The following is a 14508-nucleotide window of genomic DNA, read 5'->3' as shown; positions in this document are numbered from 1 at the left end:
GTTTTTAACATCAAGACCACCTATGGCCCAAGCACTCACCACGTCATGAGTTCCACCCCACTGCTGGCGAAGAATGGAGAGGTGTTCATCAAGAACAGAGAGGCAGTCAGTGCCCACTAGAAGGAACACTTTGAAGACCTCCTTAACAGAGACTCTCTTCAACAAGAATGTCCTCGACTCCATCATGTAGCACACTACCAGCCACCATCTCAGCACAACCCCAATCTGGCACTAGGGAGAAAAGGCCAGCCAACAGCTAAAGATCAACAAGGCATCTGAAGCAGATCCAATCCCTTGAAGCACTAAAACATGGCAGAGATGCAGTATTAGCGTGATTACATGACCCCATTTCCCTTATCTGGAAAGAGGAGAGCATGTCAGGAGATCTCAGAAATGCCACAATTGTACCATCTTCAAGAAAGGAGACAAGTCCGATGCAGTACCTAAAGAGAAATTTCCCTGGTGTCGGCCACAGGGATGGCCATTCTGAGAGTCCTCAGTAATCGCCTTCTTCCTGTGATTGAAGAGTTCCTCCCAGAGTCGACAGCGAAAGGAACGCATGACAACACAGACACTCCACCCACACATTCCTCCAACCACCGTCTACCCCACCTGTGACAGCGGCTGCAGGTTGCGCATCACACTCCTCAGTCACCTGAGAACTCATTTTTAGTGTGGAAGCAAGTTATGTTTGACCCCAAAGGACTGCCTAAGAAGACGCTATCATAATTACCCTGAATGTTGGAGTACAAGCTAAATATTGTAAATTGTTTTATCTTCCTGACTTTATATCATAAAGTTTATTCTTGTTTGTTAAAAACCTGTGGAACCTTGTGGCTTTATTCATCTAGTAAGTGGCTTGAATCTCAAATTTTGTCTGCTTTAAACAAAACGTCATCGGGCGGCATGGTAGCACAGTGGTTAGCACTGTTGCTTACAGCTCCAGGGTCCCAGGTTCGATTCCCAGCTTGGTCACATGCGGAGTCTGCACGTTCTCCCTGTGTCTGCATGGGTTTCCTCCCACAGTCCAAAGATACGCAGATTAGGTGGGGTGGGTGGGGTTGCTGGGATGGGGATTGGGTGGGGTGCTCTTTCCGAGGGCCGGTGCAGACTCGGTAGGCCGAGTGGCCTCCTTCTGCATTGAGGATTCTGTGATTCGGACCAGATCACCCCCTACAACCTGGGGTCTAGCCAAGGGTCCTAACAGTAATAATTAACTGTCTCGTACCATTGCCCACATCCTAAAAACATTTCATAAATGACACTTCTCCTGCCACCACAGATGAAATCAGCTAAATGAGTCCAGAATGGAAGTCAATCTGGATTCCTCCTGTTCTATAAGAGCCACACACCGGAACACTGCAGTTTCTTTCTGACAAATAGAATTTTAGTTTTCTATTGAACGACAAAACACAATAAGAAACAGAGAACTTTCCAGTCCCAGATGTCAAACATCAACATCATATAAAGGGCTCTAATTTACCTCTGTTAAACAGTGCCTCAACCTGTGCTAAAGTCTTCTTCCCAGCAACAAACTACACTTGAAGGCAAGCACAGCAGCCAATTTACGTACAGCAAGGTCTCACAAACAGCAAATGAGGGACTAACCTGATAATCTCTTTGTGTTGGTAATGACTGCAATGCAGCACTCTAGTCTAATCATGCAACCCGCCCTCTCCCCCTATTAACCCATCAAGCCAAAACCACAATAAGAGACTAAAATAGGTGGGTGCTTCCATCCAGCCCAGGCGAGGTAATGAGAAGATAAAGAAAGTTCAAAGAAGAAACAATCCCTTCTGCAGCTAATTCGCGCATAGAATGTGCTTAGTCTATCTTAAACCAACAATCATCGGCAAATAGATGTTTATAGCCACAGCATGTTATTTCATTTGGAGACTGTAAAAAATCTTTTTTTCATACAAATATTATTCCACTGCAACGTGCGGTGACTTCAGACTCAATGTGACTGCAGCTCACACTATGTGATTAATCGGGAGTCCAATATGACAGACAGCAGCATCTGCCATAGAGTCCCTACAGTGTGGAAGAAGGTCATTCGGCCCATCATGGCTGCACTCACTATCCGAAAGAGCACTCTATCTAGGTCCACTTCACCACCTACCCTACCGCCACAACCTTAACCCACACATCCCTGGACACGAAGGGGCAATTTATCATGGCCAATCCACCTCACCTGCATATCTTTGGACTGCAGGAGGAAACCGGATCACCCGGAGGAAACCCACGCAGACATGGGGAGAAAGTGTAAACTCCACACAGACAGTCATCCAAGGCCAGAATCGATCCCGAGTCCTGGGTGCCATGAAATAGCAATGCTAACCATCCATCGAGGGGGGTCAAAGGTTAAATTTTTAATAAAGCATGCGTTGCTTTTGAGAAAGCAAATGGTGCTAATCAGGATTTATTTAAACATGTTATTTGCTGTGGACTACTATTGACCAGAAACTGGACAGGACCAGCCATGAACACTGTGGCTAAAAAGAGGTCAGAGGCTGAGAATATTGGGACAAGTAACTCGCCTCCCAATTCCCCAAAGCGTGTTCACCATCAAAAAGGCACATGTCAGAAGTGTGCTGGAACACTCCATGAAGGCCTAGTTAGCATAAATGCTTCACAGCTCCAGGGTCCCAGGTTCGATTCCCGGCTGGGTCACTGTCTGTGTGGAGTCTGTACGTCCTCCCCGTGTGTGCGTGGGTTTCCTCCGGGTGCTCCGGTTTCCTCCCACAGTCCAAAGATGTGCGGGTTAGGTGGATTGGTCATGCTAAATTGCCCGTAGTGTCCTAAAAAGTAAGGTTAAGGGGGGGGTTGTTGGGTTACGGGTATAGGGTGGATACGTGGGTTTGAGTAGGGTGATCATTGCTCGGCACAACATCGAGGGCTGAAGGGCCTGTTCTGTGCTGTACTGTTCTATGTTCTATAAGTGCATCTCCAAAAACAATTAAGCTCAACACCATCCAGGACAAAGCAATCCACTTGATTGGCACCCTGTCCACCACCTTAAACATGTTTGCCCTTCACCACGGGTGCACAGTGGCAGCAGTGTGTAGATGTACTGCAGCAACTCACCAAGGCTCCTTTGACAGCACCATCCAAACCCTTGACCTCTACTCCCTAGGAGGACACGGGCATATGGGAACACCACCACCTGCAAGATCTCCTCCAAGTCACTCACCATCCTGACACGGAACTACATCGTTGTTCCTAACTGCCACGGGGTCATAATCCTGGAACTCCCTCCCGAACAAGAGAGAGGCTCTACCTGCACCACAGGGACTGCAGTTCAAGTAAGGCCAAACCTGCTGTAAACCCAGCCAATGTAATGTCACGTCGACACAGTATGAATATTTAGTAGAGGAATATTTGGCGGGAGAGGTGGGTGTTAATAACATGGTGATGTATTAAAATTCTTGTGAAGTCGCCAGGAAGGGGCGAGGAAAATCGGGAAATGCGATCTCTCCGACTACAGTTGCATTTCCTGGTTCTCAGGGGATATTCAGCCCTCGCCGCTGATCCAGTGGACAACAAGTACAGGCTCAACATCGCGACTAAATTCTTAGTGCAGTATTTTGTAATGCATGAGTTAACACCACCTCTCCTGCCCCAATTTGTTATGTTCTCACAAAATAGTGGGCAAATAGACTTCACAAAATCTTCTGGATGATTCACAAAACGTCAGAATGCAGATAAAGCAAATGGAAGGCTGTTGCTTATTGCAAGGGGAATGGAATATAAAAGTAAAGATGTTTAGCTACAGTTGTAAAGGGTGCTGGTGAGACCACATCTGCAGTACTGTGTACAATTTTGATCTCCTTGTTAAGAAAGGAATAAAACGCATTGGAAGCAGTTCACTCGACTTATACCCACGATGGGGTGGAGGGGATATTTTATGAGGAAAGATTGAGTAGGTTAGGCCTGCATCCATTGGAGTTTAGAAGAATGAGAGGTGACCTTATTTAAAAACTTGCTAGATCCTGAGGGGAATATAAAAGCAAATTACTGTGGATGCCGGAATCTAAAACAAAAACAGAAAATACTGCACAGAAAGACAAAGGGAATGTAAATGCAGGTGATCAAGGCTAAGAAGGGTGCTGATAGAGGCACACTAGATTCTGAGGGGGCTTGACAAAGTGGTGCTGAAAGGATGTTTCACCTGTGGGAGACACCAAAACTAAGGCGCCCAGTTTGAAAATAAGGGGTCTCCAATTTAAAACTGATAGGAGGAGAACGTATTTTCTCTCGGAGGACTGCCGGTGTTAGAACATAGAACAGGCCCTTCGGCCCTCGATGTTGTGCCGAGCAATGATCACCCTACTCAAACCCACGTATCCACCCTATACCCGAAACCCAACACCCCCCCCCCACACAGACAGTGACCCAGCCGGGAATCGAACCTGGGACCCTGGAGCTGTGAAGCATTTATGCTAACCACCATGCTACCGTGCTGCCCCTCCCTTGCTTCTGTTTTGGAACGGTTTTCCCCAAAAGGTGATGGAGGCCGGTCATTGGATATTTTTACGGCAGCGGTATATACATTCTTGACTAACAAGAGAGTCAAAGGTTGTCGGGGTAGACAGGAATGTGAATTTCGTCTACTTCTGCCCCCGATTCGTATGTCCGTACGTTCTTGGTGATTGAGGCCATGGCTTTGGAAAGTGCTGTCAAAGAAACCTTGGCAAGTGGCTGCAGTGCCTCTTGTAGGTGATACACCCGGTTACCATTGTTCCCTGGTGGTGGAAGGAATGAATGCTCAAGGTGGTGGCTGGGGTACCAATCAAGCAGGTTGCTTTGCTCCAGATGGTGTCAGGCTCCTTTGATGTTGGAGCTGCACCCATCCAGACTAAGAACATAAGAACTAGGAGCAGGAGTAGGCCACCTGGCCCTTCGAGCCTGCTCCGCCATTCAATGAGATCATGGCTGGTCTTTTGTGGACTCAGCTCCATTTTCCCGCCCGGACACCATAACCCTTAATCCCTTTATTCTTCAAAAAACTATCTAAGGTGGGGCGTACTCTAGTGTGCACACTGATAGCATCGCCCACTGGGATTTTCAACCCTCAGGACTCGAGAGAGCTGAGCATATTTCAAGGTGCATTAGTGAATCTCAGACCTGTTGTGCCTCCCTTGCTTCTGAAGGTCACTTTTTTGATGGGAAGACGTACATTGCACATTCTGTAAAATCATAACCCTAGTTTGATTCACTTCAAATTCATTTACAATTTGTCACTTTCCTCTATTTAGAAGGGGTAAAAACACCATTTTCCACAATTCAACCTTGGAAATTCAGTAACCTACATTTTTCTTTATTAAAAAACTGATTGATAAGGTTGTTAAAACTGGATTCTCCCAGCGGAAAATGCAATAGGCAAGCATTTTAGTTCATCCCACGGTTAAATTGTGCCTTAGTTAGACCTCATTTATAGCACACAGCTCCTTTGCAGTTATTGATGTGACAAGCCTGCATTTACGGTCTAAGGAAGAAATACTAAAGTCTTCGTTTCTTAATCTATTACATTGTTACGTGGACATCAAGATGGGGAAAGGTCACTGCTGGTGAACAAAAATAGTATTTTCATTTAAGGGCACCGCGTGCTCCCAAATTAAGTCCCGCACAGCAGCTGCACAGAATGAAGGACTTTCTATTCCACATCAAGAATCTCCCCTCACCTCAACCTTATAAGAGCGTACTATTGCTTTACCACAAGAGTGTAGCTATTCAATCACCCACAGCAGCAAACTATGGTTGAGTGAAGTTTTCTAATTTAGACTTCAGTCTGTGGATAGTATTCTTCTACAAGCATTGTTTAAGAACTGGCCCCAGGCTGTTCAAACATATCACAGAACTCTTGAAGCCAGTAGAGAGAACTGCCATTCGCTTTGGCTAGGCACGACCATTTGTAAAACACAGTACATGCTGTTTAAACCTCTTCACTGCTCATATTAACATCCAATCACAAGTACAATTCAAAGTCACTTTCCAAATTGATTAAAGCGTTTCAGATAACATATTCACATCGAAGGATAAGCAGGCGTATCAAATCCAATACAATAAATTCATGCTCCTCTTACAGGATTTCAGGTGAAATGGAAGCAATGGCTGTGACATCAATGAAGCACACATTCCCTGGCAAAACAGAGTAAAAGGGATTTTGAAAAGAAAACATCTGCACGTTTACAAGGATTTGCATAAAATGAGAACATGCCCTGGGAAACCATTTCTAATACGGACCTCACCAGTCATGGACTCCGCACTATGTCAAAATGGAATTGGAGTCCTGTTAAGAGTACAAAGATTTTGTGCGCAAATATCAAATGTCTGAGGAATACAACTTTCTGCCGAACTCTGCTCACTATGGTGAAAAGTGAAATGGCTGTTCAGAGATTAATTGTCCCAATTATAAGCCCATGATCAAGAACTAAGAGAATGAGTCGCTGAGGGGGTGTGTTTGAGATGTCAATGTTTGTATTACATCACCAATTGCACTGAAGACAGGAGATGCATTTTACAACCTGACTGATGCGTAAATCTGGCTTTCTATAATGTAGCCCACTCTGTTCTAATTTAGTTATGACTGAACACTGCGTCATGATAATAAATTGCTGGGATAACAAAAAGTCATTTTAATTTGATGCATTGTACAATTTTGCATAGCAGCGTACTTAGAATTCTGGCCTTGAGTGACTGTCTGTGTGAAGTTTGCACTTTCTCCACCTGTCAGCGTGAGTTTCCTCCGGGTGTTTCGGTTTCTTCCCACGGTCCAAAGATGCGCAGGTTAGGTGGATTGGCCATTAGTGTCAATTTGACATTAGCCCCTTAATGTCCAAGGTTGTGCAGGTTTGGTGGGGTTACGTGGATAGGGGGGGGTGAGTGAGTCTAGGTAGGGTGCTCTTTCAGACGATCGGTGCAGACTCGATGGGCTGAATGGCCTCCTTCTGCACTGGAGGGTTTTTATGTCTTTCAGTGCATTCTGATAGCTACACTGGCAAATGGTTAACCGTTTAGTTGCATGAAGGAGAATGTGAGGTTTCAGATTGTGATGCACCTGAAGAAAATAGCAGGCAGCATGCAAAAGAAAACCTTTTGCAAAATGCCCAAACCATAAAGGCCCACTTATTTAACCGCCTGAAAGGAAATTTCGCTAAATGTCTCTACATTTTCTTGCTTCTGACAGTTACATCCCTCTCTAAAACAAATTATCTTGTTATTATTTATTTATTTAAAAAAACATTTAAAAAATTTTTTATAAAAAGAGAGTACCCAATTATTTTTTTCCAATTAAGGGGCAATTTAGCGTGCCCAATCCACCTAACCTGCACATCTTTGGGTTGTGGGGGTGAAACCAACGCAGACACGGGGAAAATGTATAAACTCCACATTATCTTGTTATTATTACATTGCAGTTGGTGGGACCTTTCGCTTTTTTAGAAAAAAGTATTTTTATTCATGTTTTTTGCATTTTTATATTTTACAAAACATTACACCCCAATACAATAAACCCCGGCACCAACCACCCCCACAACAGTTGACGGTAACCAGCTCTCTGAAATGAGAAATAAACAAACCCCATCTCTTGTGGAACCCTTCATCTGCCCCCCCTTAGGACAAATTTCACCTTCTCAAGATGCAAGAACTCCAGTAGATCCCCCAGCCACGCCAAGGAACTGGGTGGGGACCCTTGTTGGGTCCTCAACATACTGGTCCAGAAAACCACCCCGTACATCCAGAAATCCCTCCATTTTACTCTGACTAAGTTGAGTCACACAATCTATATGCAGATTAAAGTCACCCACAATCACAGATGTTCCTTCAGCACATGTATTTCTGATATCCTGTCTGAAGCTATTCCCAACATTACCACTGCAGTTTGGTGGACTGTACACCACCCCCACAAAATGTTTTTCCCCCTTGATGTTTCTTAACTCGACCCAGACAGATTCCATATCATTTGTACAAATATCTTTCCTCAATATTGTATCAATATCTTCAATGTAACTCCACCACCTTTTCCTTTCTGTCTGACCTTCCTGAGAACGGAATAGACTCAATGTTTAGATCCCATCCTTAGTCACCTTGGAGTCATGTCTCTGTAATCCCAATTATATCATACCCCTTTACATCTATCTGCGCAACTAATTCATCCATTTTATTTCAAATGCTCTGCGCATTCATCACGACGATTCAGAATACAGGAGGGAGATAGAGAACCTTGTGGAGTGGTGTAACGACAACAATCTCTCCCTCAATGCCGGCAAAACTAAAGAGCTGGTCATTGACTTCAGGAAGCAAAGTACACCCGTCAGCATCAACGGGATCGAGGTGGAGATGGTTAGCAGTTTCAAATTCCTAGGGGTGCACATCTCCAAAAATCTGTCCTGGTCCACTTACGACGCTATCACCAAGAAAGCACAACAGCGCCTATACTTCCTCAGGAAACTAAGGAAATTTGGCATGTCCACATTAACCCTTACCAACTTTTATAGATGCACCATAGAAAGCATTCTATCGGGCTGCATCACAGCCTGGTATGGCAACTGCTCGGCCCAGGACCGCAAGAAACTTCAGAGAGTCGTGAATACCGCCCAGTCCATCACACGAACCTGCCTCCCATCCATTGACTCCATCTACACCTCCCGCTGCCTGGGGAAAGTGGGCAGCATAATCAAAGATCCCTCCCACCCGGCTTACTCACTCTTCCAACTTCTTCCATCGGGCAGGAGATACAGAAGTCTGAGAACACGCACGAACAGACTCAAAAACAGCTTCTTCCCCACTGTCACCAGACTCCTAAATGACCCTCTTATTGACTGACCTCATTAACACTACACCCTGTATGCTTATCCAATGCCAGTGCTTTTGTAGTTACATTGTATATCTTGTGTTGCCCTATTATGTATTTTCTTTTATTCCCTTTTCTTCCCATGTACTTAATGATCTGTTGAGCTGCTTGCAGAAAAATATTTTTACTGTACCTCGGTACACGTGACAATAAACAAATCCAATCCAATTCAGGTACAAAACCTTTAGGCTAGTCCTTTTAACGTTCCTTGTCCCACACTCACTACTTTTTACAAGCCCTTGATTTCTCTGCCTATCACTTTTCTTACCCTCCTTTCTGTCCATTTCTCTTGTTCTTGATTCCCCTGCTCTGAATCCTTACATAGGCTCCCATTCCCCCTGCCATATTAGTTTAAACCCTCCCCAATGCTCGAGGACCCCCCTCCCCGGACGTCAGTCCCGGTCCTGCCCAGGTGTAGCTCGTCCAGTTTGTGCAGGACCCTCAGTACCGGTCCAATGCCCCATGAATCTGAACCCCCCCCCCCCCACCTTCACACCATCTCCTCATCCAATACATCTTACTACTTTCTTCTCTGACTAGCACGTGGCACAGGTAGTAATCCTGAGATCACTACCTCCGAGGTCCAACTTCTCAACTTTCTTCCTAACTCCCTATATTCTGCTTGCAGGGCCTCATCCCTTTTTTTAATCCAAGTTGTCGGTACTGATGTGCACCATGACCACTAGCTGTTCACCCTCCCCTCCAGAACGTCCTGTCACTGCTCCGAGACAGTCTTGATCCTAGCACCAGGGAAGCAACATACCACCCTGGAGACTCATTTGCGGCCACATAAACGCCTACCCATTCCCATTACGATTAAATCCCCTATAGCTTTTGAATTCTCACACTTTTTACCCCTCCCCTTTGCAGTTGAACCAACTCGGGTGCCACGAGTTTGGCTTTTGCTCCCGAGAGATCATTCCTCTCACAGTATCCAAATCGGTATATCCGTTCTGCAGGGGAATGGCCACAGGAGATTCCTGCACTGCCTGCCTATGGACTTCGAGATCGCCTCTCTGGCGTTTCTGCCTCTGGCGGCTTGGTTCTTGTCGATCCAAATGTTGCATCCGTGTGCCTCCTTCAGATTGCGTTGCCTCGGGTTTGGTCGGTTTCGGAAATCTTTTGTGATTTTAGTGAGTTGAATATAGTTGATCTTTAAATCATCAGTAGCACCTGAAAAACTGAGCTGCTGAGTGAACAGTATTTCTGTACATGAGCTGGGATTGACTCCAGCGTTTAGTCAACAAACCCAGTTCTCTGGTTACCATTAACGTGCGCTTCATCGTTTGCACAAAACGTTCTGCTAGTCCGTCCATAGCAGGGTGGTACAGTGCAGGCCTGACGTGTTGTATTCCGTTCTCCTGCAAGAATTTTTCAAACTCTTGAGATACGAATTGTGGTTCGTTATCACTCACCAATTGTTCAGGGTAACCTAATCTGGTGCCAATTTCTCCCAATCTCTCAACTGTCATTTCCCATTACCTTGATTTCATGATGGCAGCTTCTGGCCAGTTTGAATGAGCATCGACTGGAATGAGGAACATGCACCCCTCAAACAGCCCTGCGCCATCAACGTGCACCCGTTGTCAAGCCTCTTCTGGCAATTCCCATGGATGGAATGGCATTAAAGGAGGCATGTTTTACACTTTCGTGCAAGACGGGCACATTCCCGCCTTCACCTTTATTTCGGCATCTAAATCAGACCCGAGAAATAGCTCATTGTTAACTCCTTCATTCTCTCAATACCACACTGGCTTTTATGTAACTGGTTCAATACACGTTTCTATAATAGTGGTGGAATGATGATCCTCAGTCCCTAGAGGAGACATCCTGCCTGTATGGATAACTCACATCTTTGGGTTGGAATACTGCTTAAACTCCGGCCTTACTCCTGAGGTCTTGTCTCGAAGCAGCATGTCCATCACCTTGTACTGCATCACTTCGGGTGTGCTTCTGCACTTGTTCTGCGATTACTGGAGTATTATCTACCTGCTCGAAGTAGAAGCTATTTCCTCACTAACTACTTAGCGACAAACTATCTGGTAAGAGTAGTCAGGAAAGCCCACCTGCATTACCATGAAGGCTTTGACTTGATTTGAGATGTACGAGGCAAGTTTTTGTACACAGAGGGTAGTGGGTGCCTGGAACTCGCTGCCGGAGGAAGTGGTGGAAGCAGGGACGATAGTGACATTTAAGGGGCATCTTGACAAATACATGAATAGGATGGGAATAGAGGGATATGGACCCAGGAAGTGTGAAAGATTTTAGTTGTCAGGCAGCATGGTCGGCACGGAGGGGCCGAAGGGCCTGTTCCTGTGCTGTAGTTTTCTTTGTTCTTAGTCTGATGATACCTGATAGTATACGTGTGCGCTGACAACATATCTGAATTCTGCTCGCTGCCAGTGATAGTCCAAAAATTGTCATTAATGGATGATGGTCCTTCAATAATGTGAATTTCCTCCCTTGCAGGAATTGATTTGTTTTATCCCAAAGATGATTCCTGGGGCTTCTTTCGCCACATAATTGCTTTCTGCTCTGGGTGCAAAGGCAATCGGCTTCTCTTCACCTGTAGGCATGAAGGAGGAAACCACCGCCCCAACCCCGAGGGTGATGTGTCACATGCCAACTGCAGATAGATTCGGATCAAAATGTGTCAGGACTTCTGACTTGAGCAGTGCCTCCCTGGCTTTCACGAAAGCTTTCTCACACTGATCCTCCACTTCCACTTTTTATTGTGACACAGTAAATTATGTTTTAAAATAGTCGCCAGATATGGGACTGACCTTCTGTCGTAATTAGTAAGCATAAGAAAGATTGAAGTTGGTTAACATTCTGAGGTGAGGATGCCTTGATAATAGCTTTGACCTTAGAAGGCGACTTATGCAGTCCCTTGGTATCAATCACATGCCCCAGATATTTGATTGAAGATTGCAAAAATACTCATTTGTCTTTTCAGGCATTTAACACAAAATCTTCCAATCTCTGAAGTGTGACATGCATGTTACGGAGATGTTCTTCCTGGTTCTTCCCAGTATCCAAGATGTAATCCAGGTAACACTGGACTCGTTTATCCCGCTTAAAATTTCACCATAGTCCGTTGGAACAATGCCGCAGCTGAAGTGGTGCCAAATGGTCATCTTTTGTTTTGAAATCGCCCTTTTTGTGTCTCTTCTAGTTCATTTCGAGATATGAACCACTTGCTGCACCTGAGGAAGGAGCTGCGCTCCGAAAGCTCGTGTTTGAAACAAACCTGTTGGACTTTAACCTGGTGTTGTAAGACTTCTTACTGTGCTTACCCCAGTCCAACGCCGGCATCTCCACATCATGCATAAAGAATGTTCTCTCAAAGTTCTTTAGTCATTCACCTTTAAATCGTAGTTGTGGGGCGGCACGGTGACACGGTGGTTAGCACTGCTGCTTCACGGTGCCGAGGACCCGGGTATCGATGCCAGCCTCTGGTCACTGTCCGAGTGGAGTTTGCACATTCTCCCGTGTCTGCATAGGTCTCACCCCCACAGGATAGGTGGCACACAAAACTGCCCCTTAATTGGAAAAGGCAAAAAGAAATTGGAGCCCTCTGGTCTCTGTCCTGATCCCTCATGATTTAATATCGCCTCTGAACCTTCTCTTCTTCAAGAACAACCACAGCTTCTCCAGTCTTCCTCGTAACTGAAGTGCCTCAATCCTGGGACCATTCTGTTAACTTCTTTCTGCACCTTTGCCGATGTCTCCACATGCTTCACAAAGAGGAGAATCCAGAACTGCACCCCGCATTGCAGCTGAGGCTGAACCAGTTTTATTAAGGTTCACCATAACTTTTTTGACTGATAAACCCAGGAGTCTGCACACCTTTTTAATTACCTTCCCTATCCAACCTGCCAACTTCAATGGTTTCCAGATAACCTCAGGTTTAAAAAAATCTTTAAAATTATGTCCTTTGTTGTATATTGTGTCACCTCGTTCTTCCTGGCCAATTGATGCGGGGGGGGGGGGGGGGGGGGGGGGGGGGGGGCCGGAGGGGTGTCCATGACATGGTGTCCAGGATTAGGGGGGGGGGGGAGAAGGGTGTGTGTGTGTGTGTGTGTGTATGGGGGTGTGTGTATGGGGGGAGCATGTATGAGGGGTGTGTATGGGGGTTGTGTAGGGCAGTGCGCATGAAGGGAGTGCGCATGGGGGGATGCGTATGGGGGGATGCGTATGGGGGGATGCGTATGGGGGGTGTGTGTATGGGGGGTGTGTGTATGGGGTGTGTGTGTATGGGGTGTGTGTGTATGGGGGGTGTGTATGGGGGGATGCGTATGGGGATGTGTGTATGGGGGGAGGCGTATGGGGGAGATGTGTGTGGGTGTATATGAACTGAAATGAAAATTTGTACGGGGGGTGTATATATGGGGATGTATGTATTGGGGAGTGGTGTATGGGGGTGTGTGCATGTGGGATGTACGTATGACAGGTGGTGTATGGGGGGGGAGGTGTATGGGGGTCTGGGGGGGGTGTATGTGTATGGGGGTGGTGTATGGGGGGTCTGGGGGGGGTGGTGTATGGGGGGGGTCTGGGGGGTGGAGTATGGGGAGGGATCTGGGTATGGAGGGTTGTATGGGGGTCTGGTGTGTATAGGGGGTGTATGGGGGGGATGTGTATGGGGGGGGGCATGGGGGGATGTGTATGGGGGGGGGCATGGGGGGATGTGTATGGGGGTGGTGTGTATGGGGGGTGTGTGTGTATGAGGGGTGTGTATGGGAGGATGTGTATGGGGGGTCTGGGTGTGTGTGTATGGGGGGGTGGTGTATGGGGTGATGTGTATGGGGGGGTGTGTGGTGGGGTCTGGGTATGGGGGGTTGTGTATGGGGTGTGTATGGGGGGTGAGTGTATGGGTGTGTGTGTGTGTATGGGTGTGTGTGTGTGTATGAGGGGTGTGTATGGGAGGATGTGTATGGGGGGTGTGTGTGTATGGGGGGTCTGGGTGTGTGTGTATGGGGGGGTGGTGTATGGGGGGGTGTGTGGTGGGGTCTGGGTATGGGGGGTTGTGTATGGGGTGAGTGTATGGGGGTGTGTGTGTGTATGGGGGTGTGTGTGTGTGTATGGGGGGGTATATGTATGGGGGGGGGGGGGGGGTCCGGTCCGGGATCCTCTCCCGGGTTTACCTCCTCCTCCGGCTGCCTCCTGCTCCCAGCGCCCGGCTCCAGCTTGGCTCCGGAATCCCCGCAGCACCGACAGCTCCACGGCCTCCATGGTGTGAGCGTCCTGCTGCCGGTCACTCAGCCCCGCTCTCCATGTGCTGCCTCCCAGCCGCACTAAACAACCGCCATGACAGCCAGTCAGGGCATCCTGGGTAAGGGCTGTGATTGACAGCACAGAGAGGGAGGGAGTGTGTGAGAGACAGAGAATGTGTGTGAGAGAGAGAATGAGAGAGAGTGTGTGTGAGAGAGAGAATGAGAGAGAGAGTGTATGTGAGAGAGAATGTGAGAGAGAGAGAATGAGTGTGAGAGAGAGAGAGAATGAGAGAGAGAGAGAATGAGAAAGAGAGAGAATGAGAAAGAGTGAGAGGATGTGAGACAGTGAGTGTGAGAGAGAATGAGAGAGAGGGAACGAGAGAGTGAGTGTGTGGAGAGTGAGTGAGAGAGTGTGTGTGAGAAAGAGAAAGAGGGTGTGTG

General features: G+C 46.9%; 1 protein-coding gene across 1 annotated transcript in view; it reads right to left on the bottom strand.

Moving 5' to 3' along the window:
- The window catches only part of ttc27 (tetratricopeptide repeat domain 27), a 254749-nt gene extending 240562 nt beyond the window's left edge, over window positions 1–14187 (bottom strand). The window contains exon 1 of the mRNA XM_038814813.1: window positions 13999–14187. Within this exon, the coding sequence (XP_038670741.1) occupies window positions 13999–14086 (88 nt within the window). The 5' untranslated portion in view covers window positions 14087–14187. The remainder of the gene's footprint in view (window positions 1–13998) is intronic.
- Window positions 14188–14508: the final 321 nt, after the last annotated feature.

Source organism: Scyliorhinus canicula, chromosome 1 (genome assembly GCF_902713615.1).
Source record: "Scyliorhinus canicula chromosome 1, sScyCan1.1, whole genome shotgun sequence".
In the NCBI taxonomy this organism is placed as follows: domain Eukaryota; kingdom Metazoa; phylum Chordata; class Chondrichthyes; order Carcharhiniformes; family Scyliorhinidae; genus Scyliorhinus; species Scyliorhinus canicula.
The sequence above is the reverse complement of the archived record's forward strand: the minus strand, read 5'-3'. Positions and strand labels throughout refer to the sequence as shown.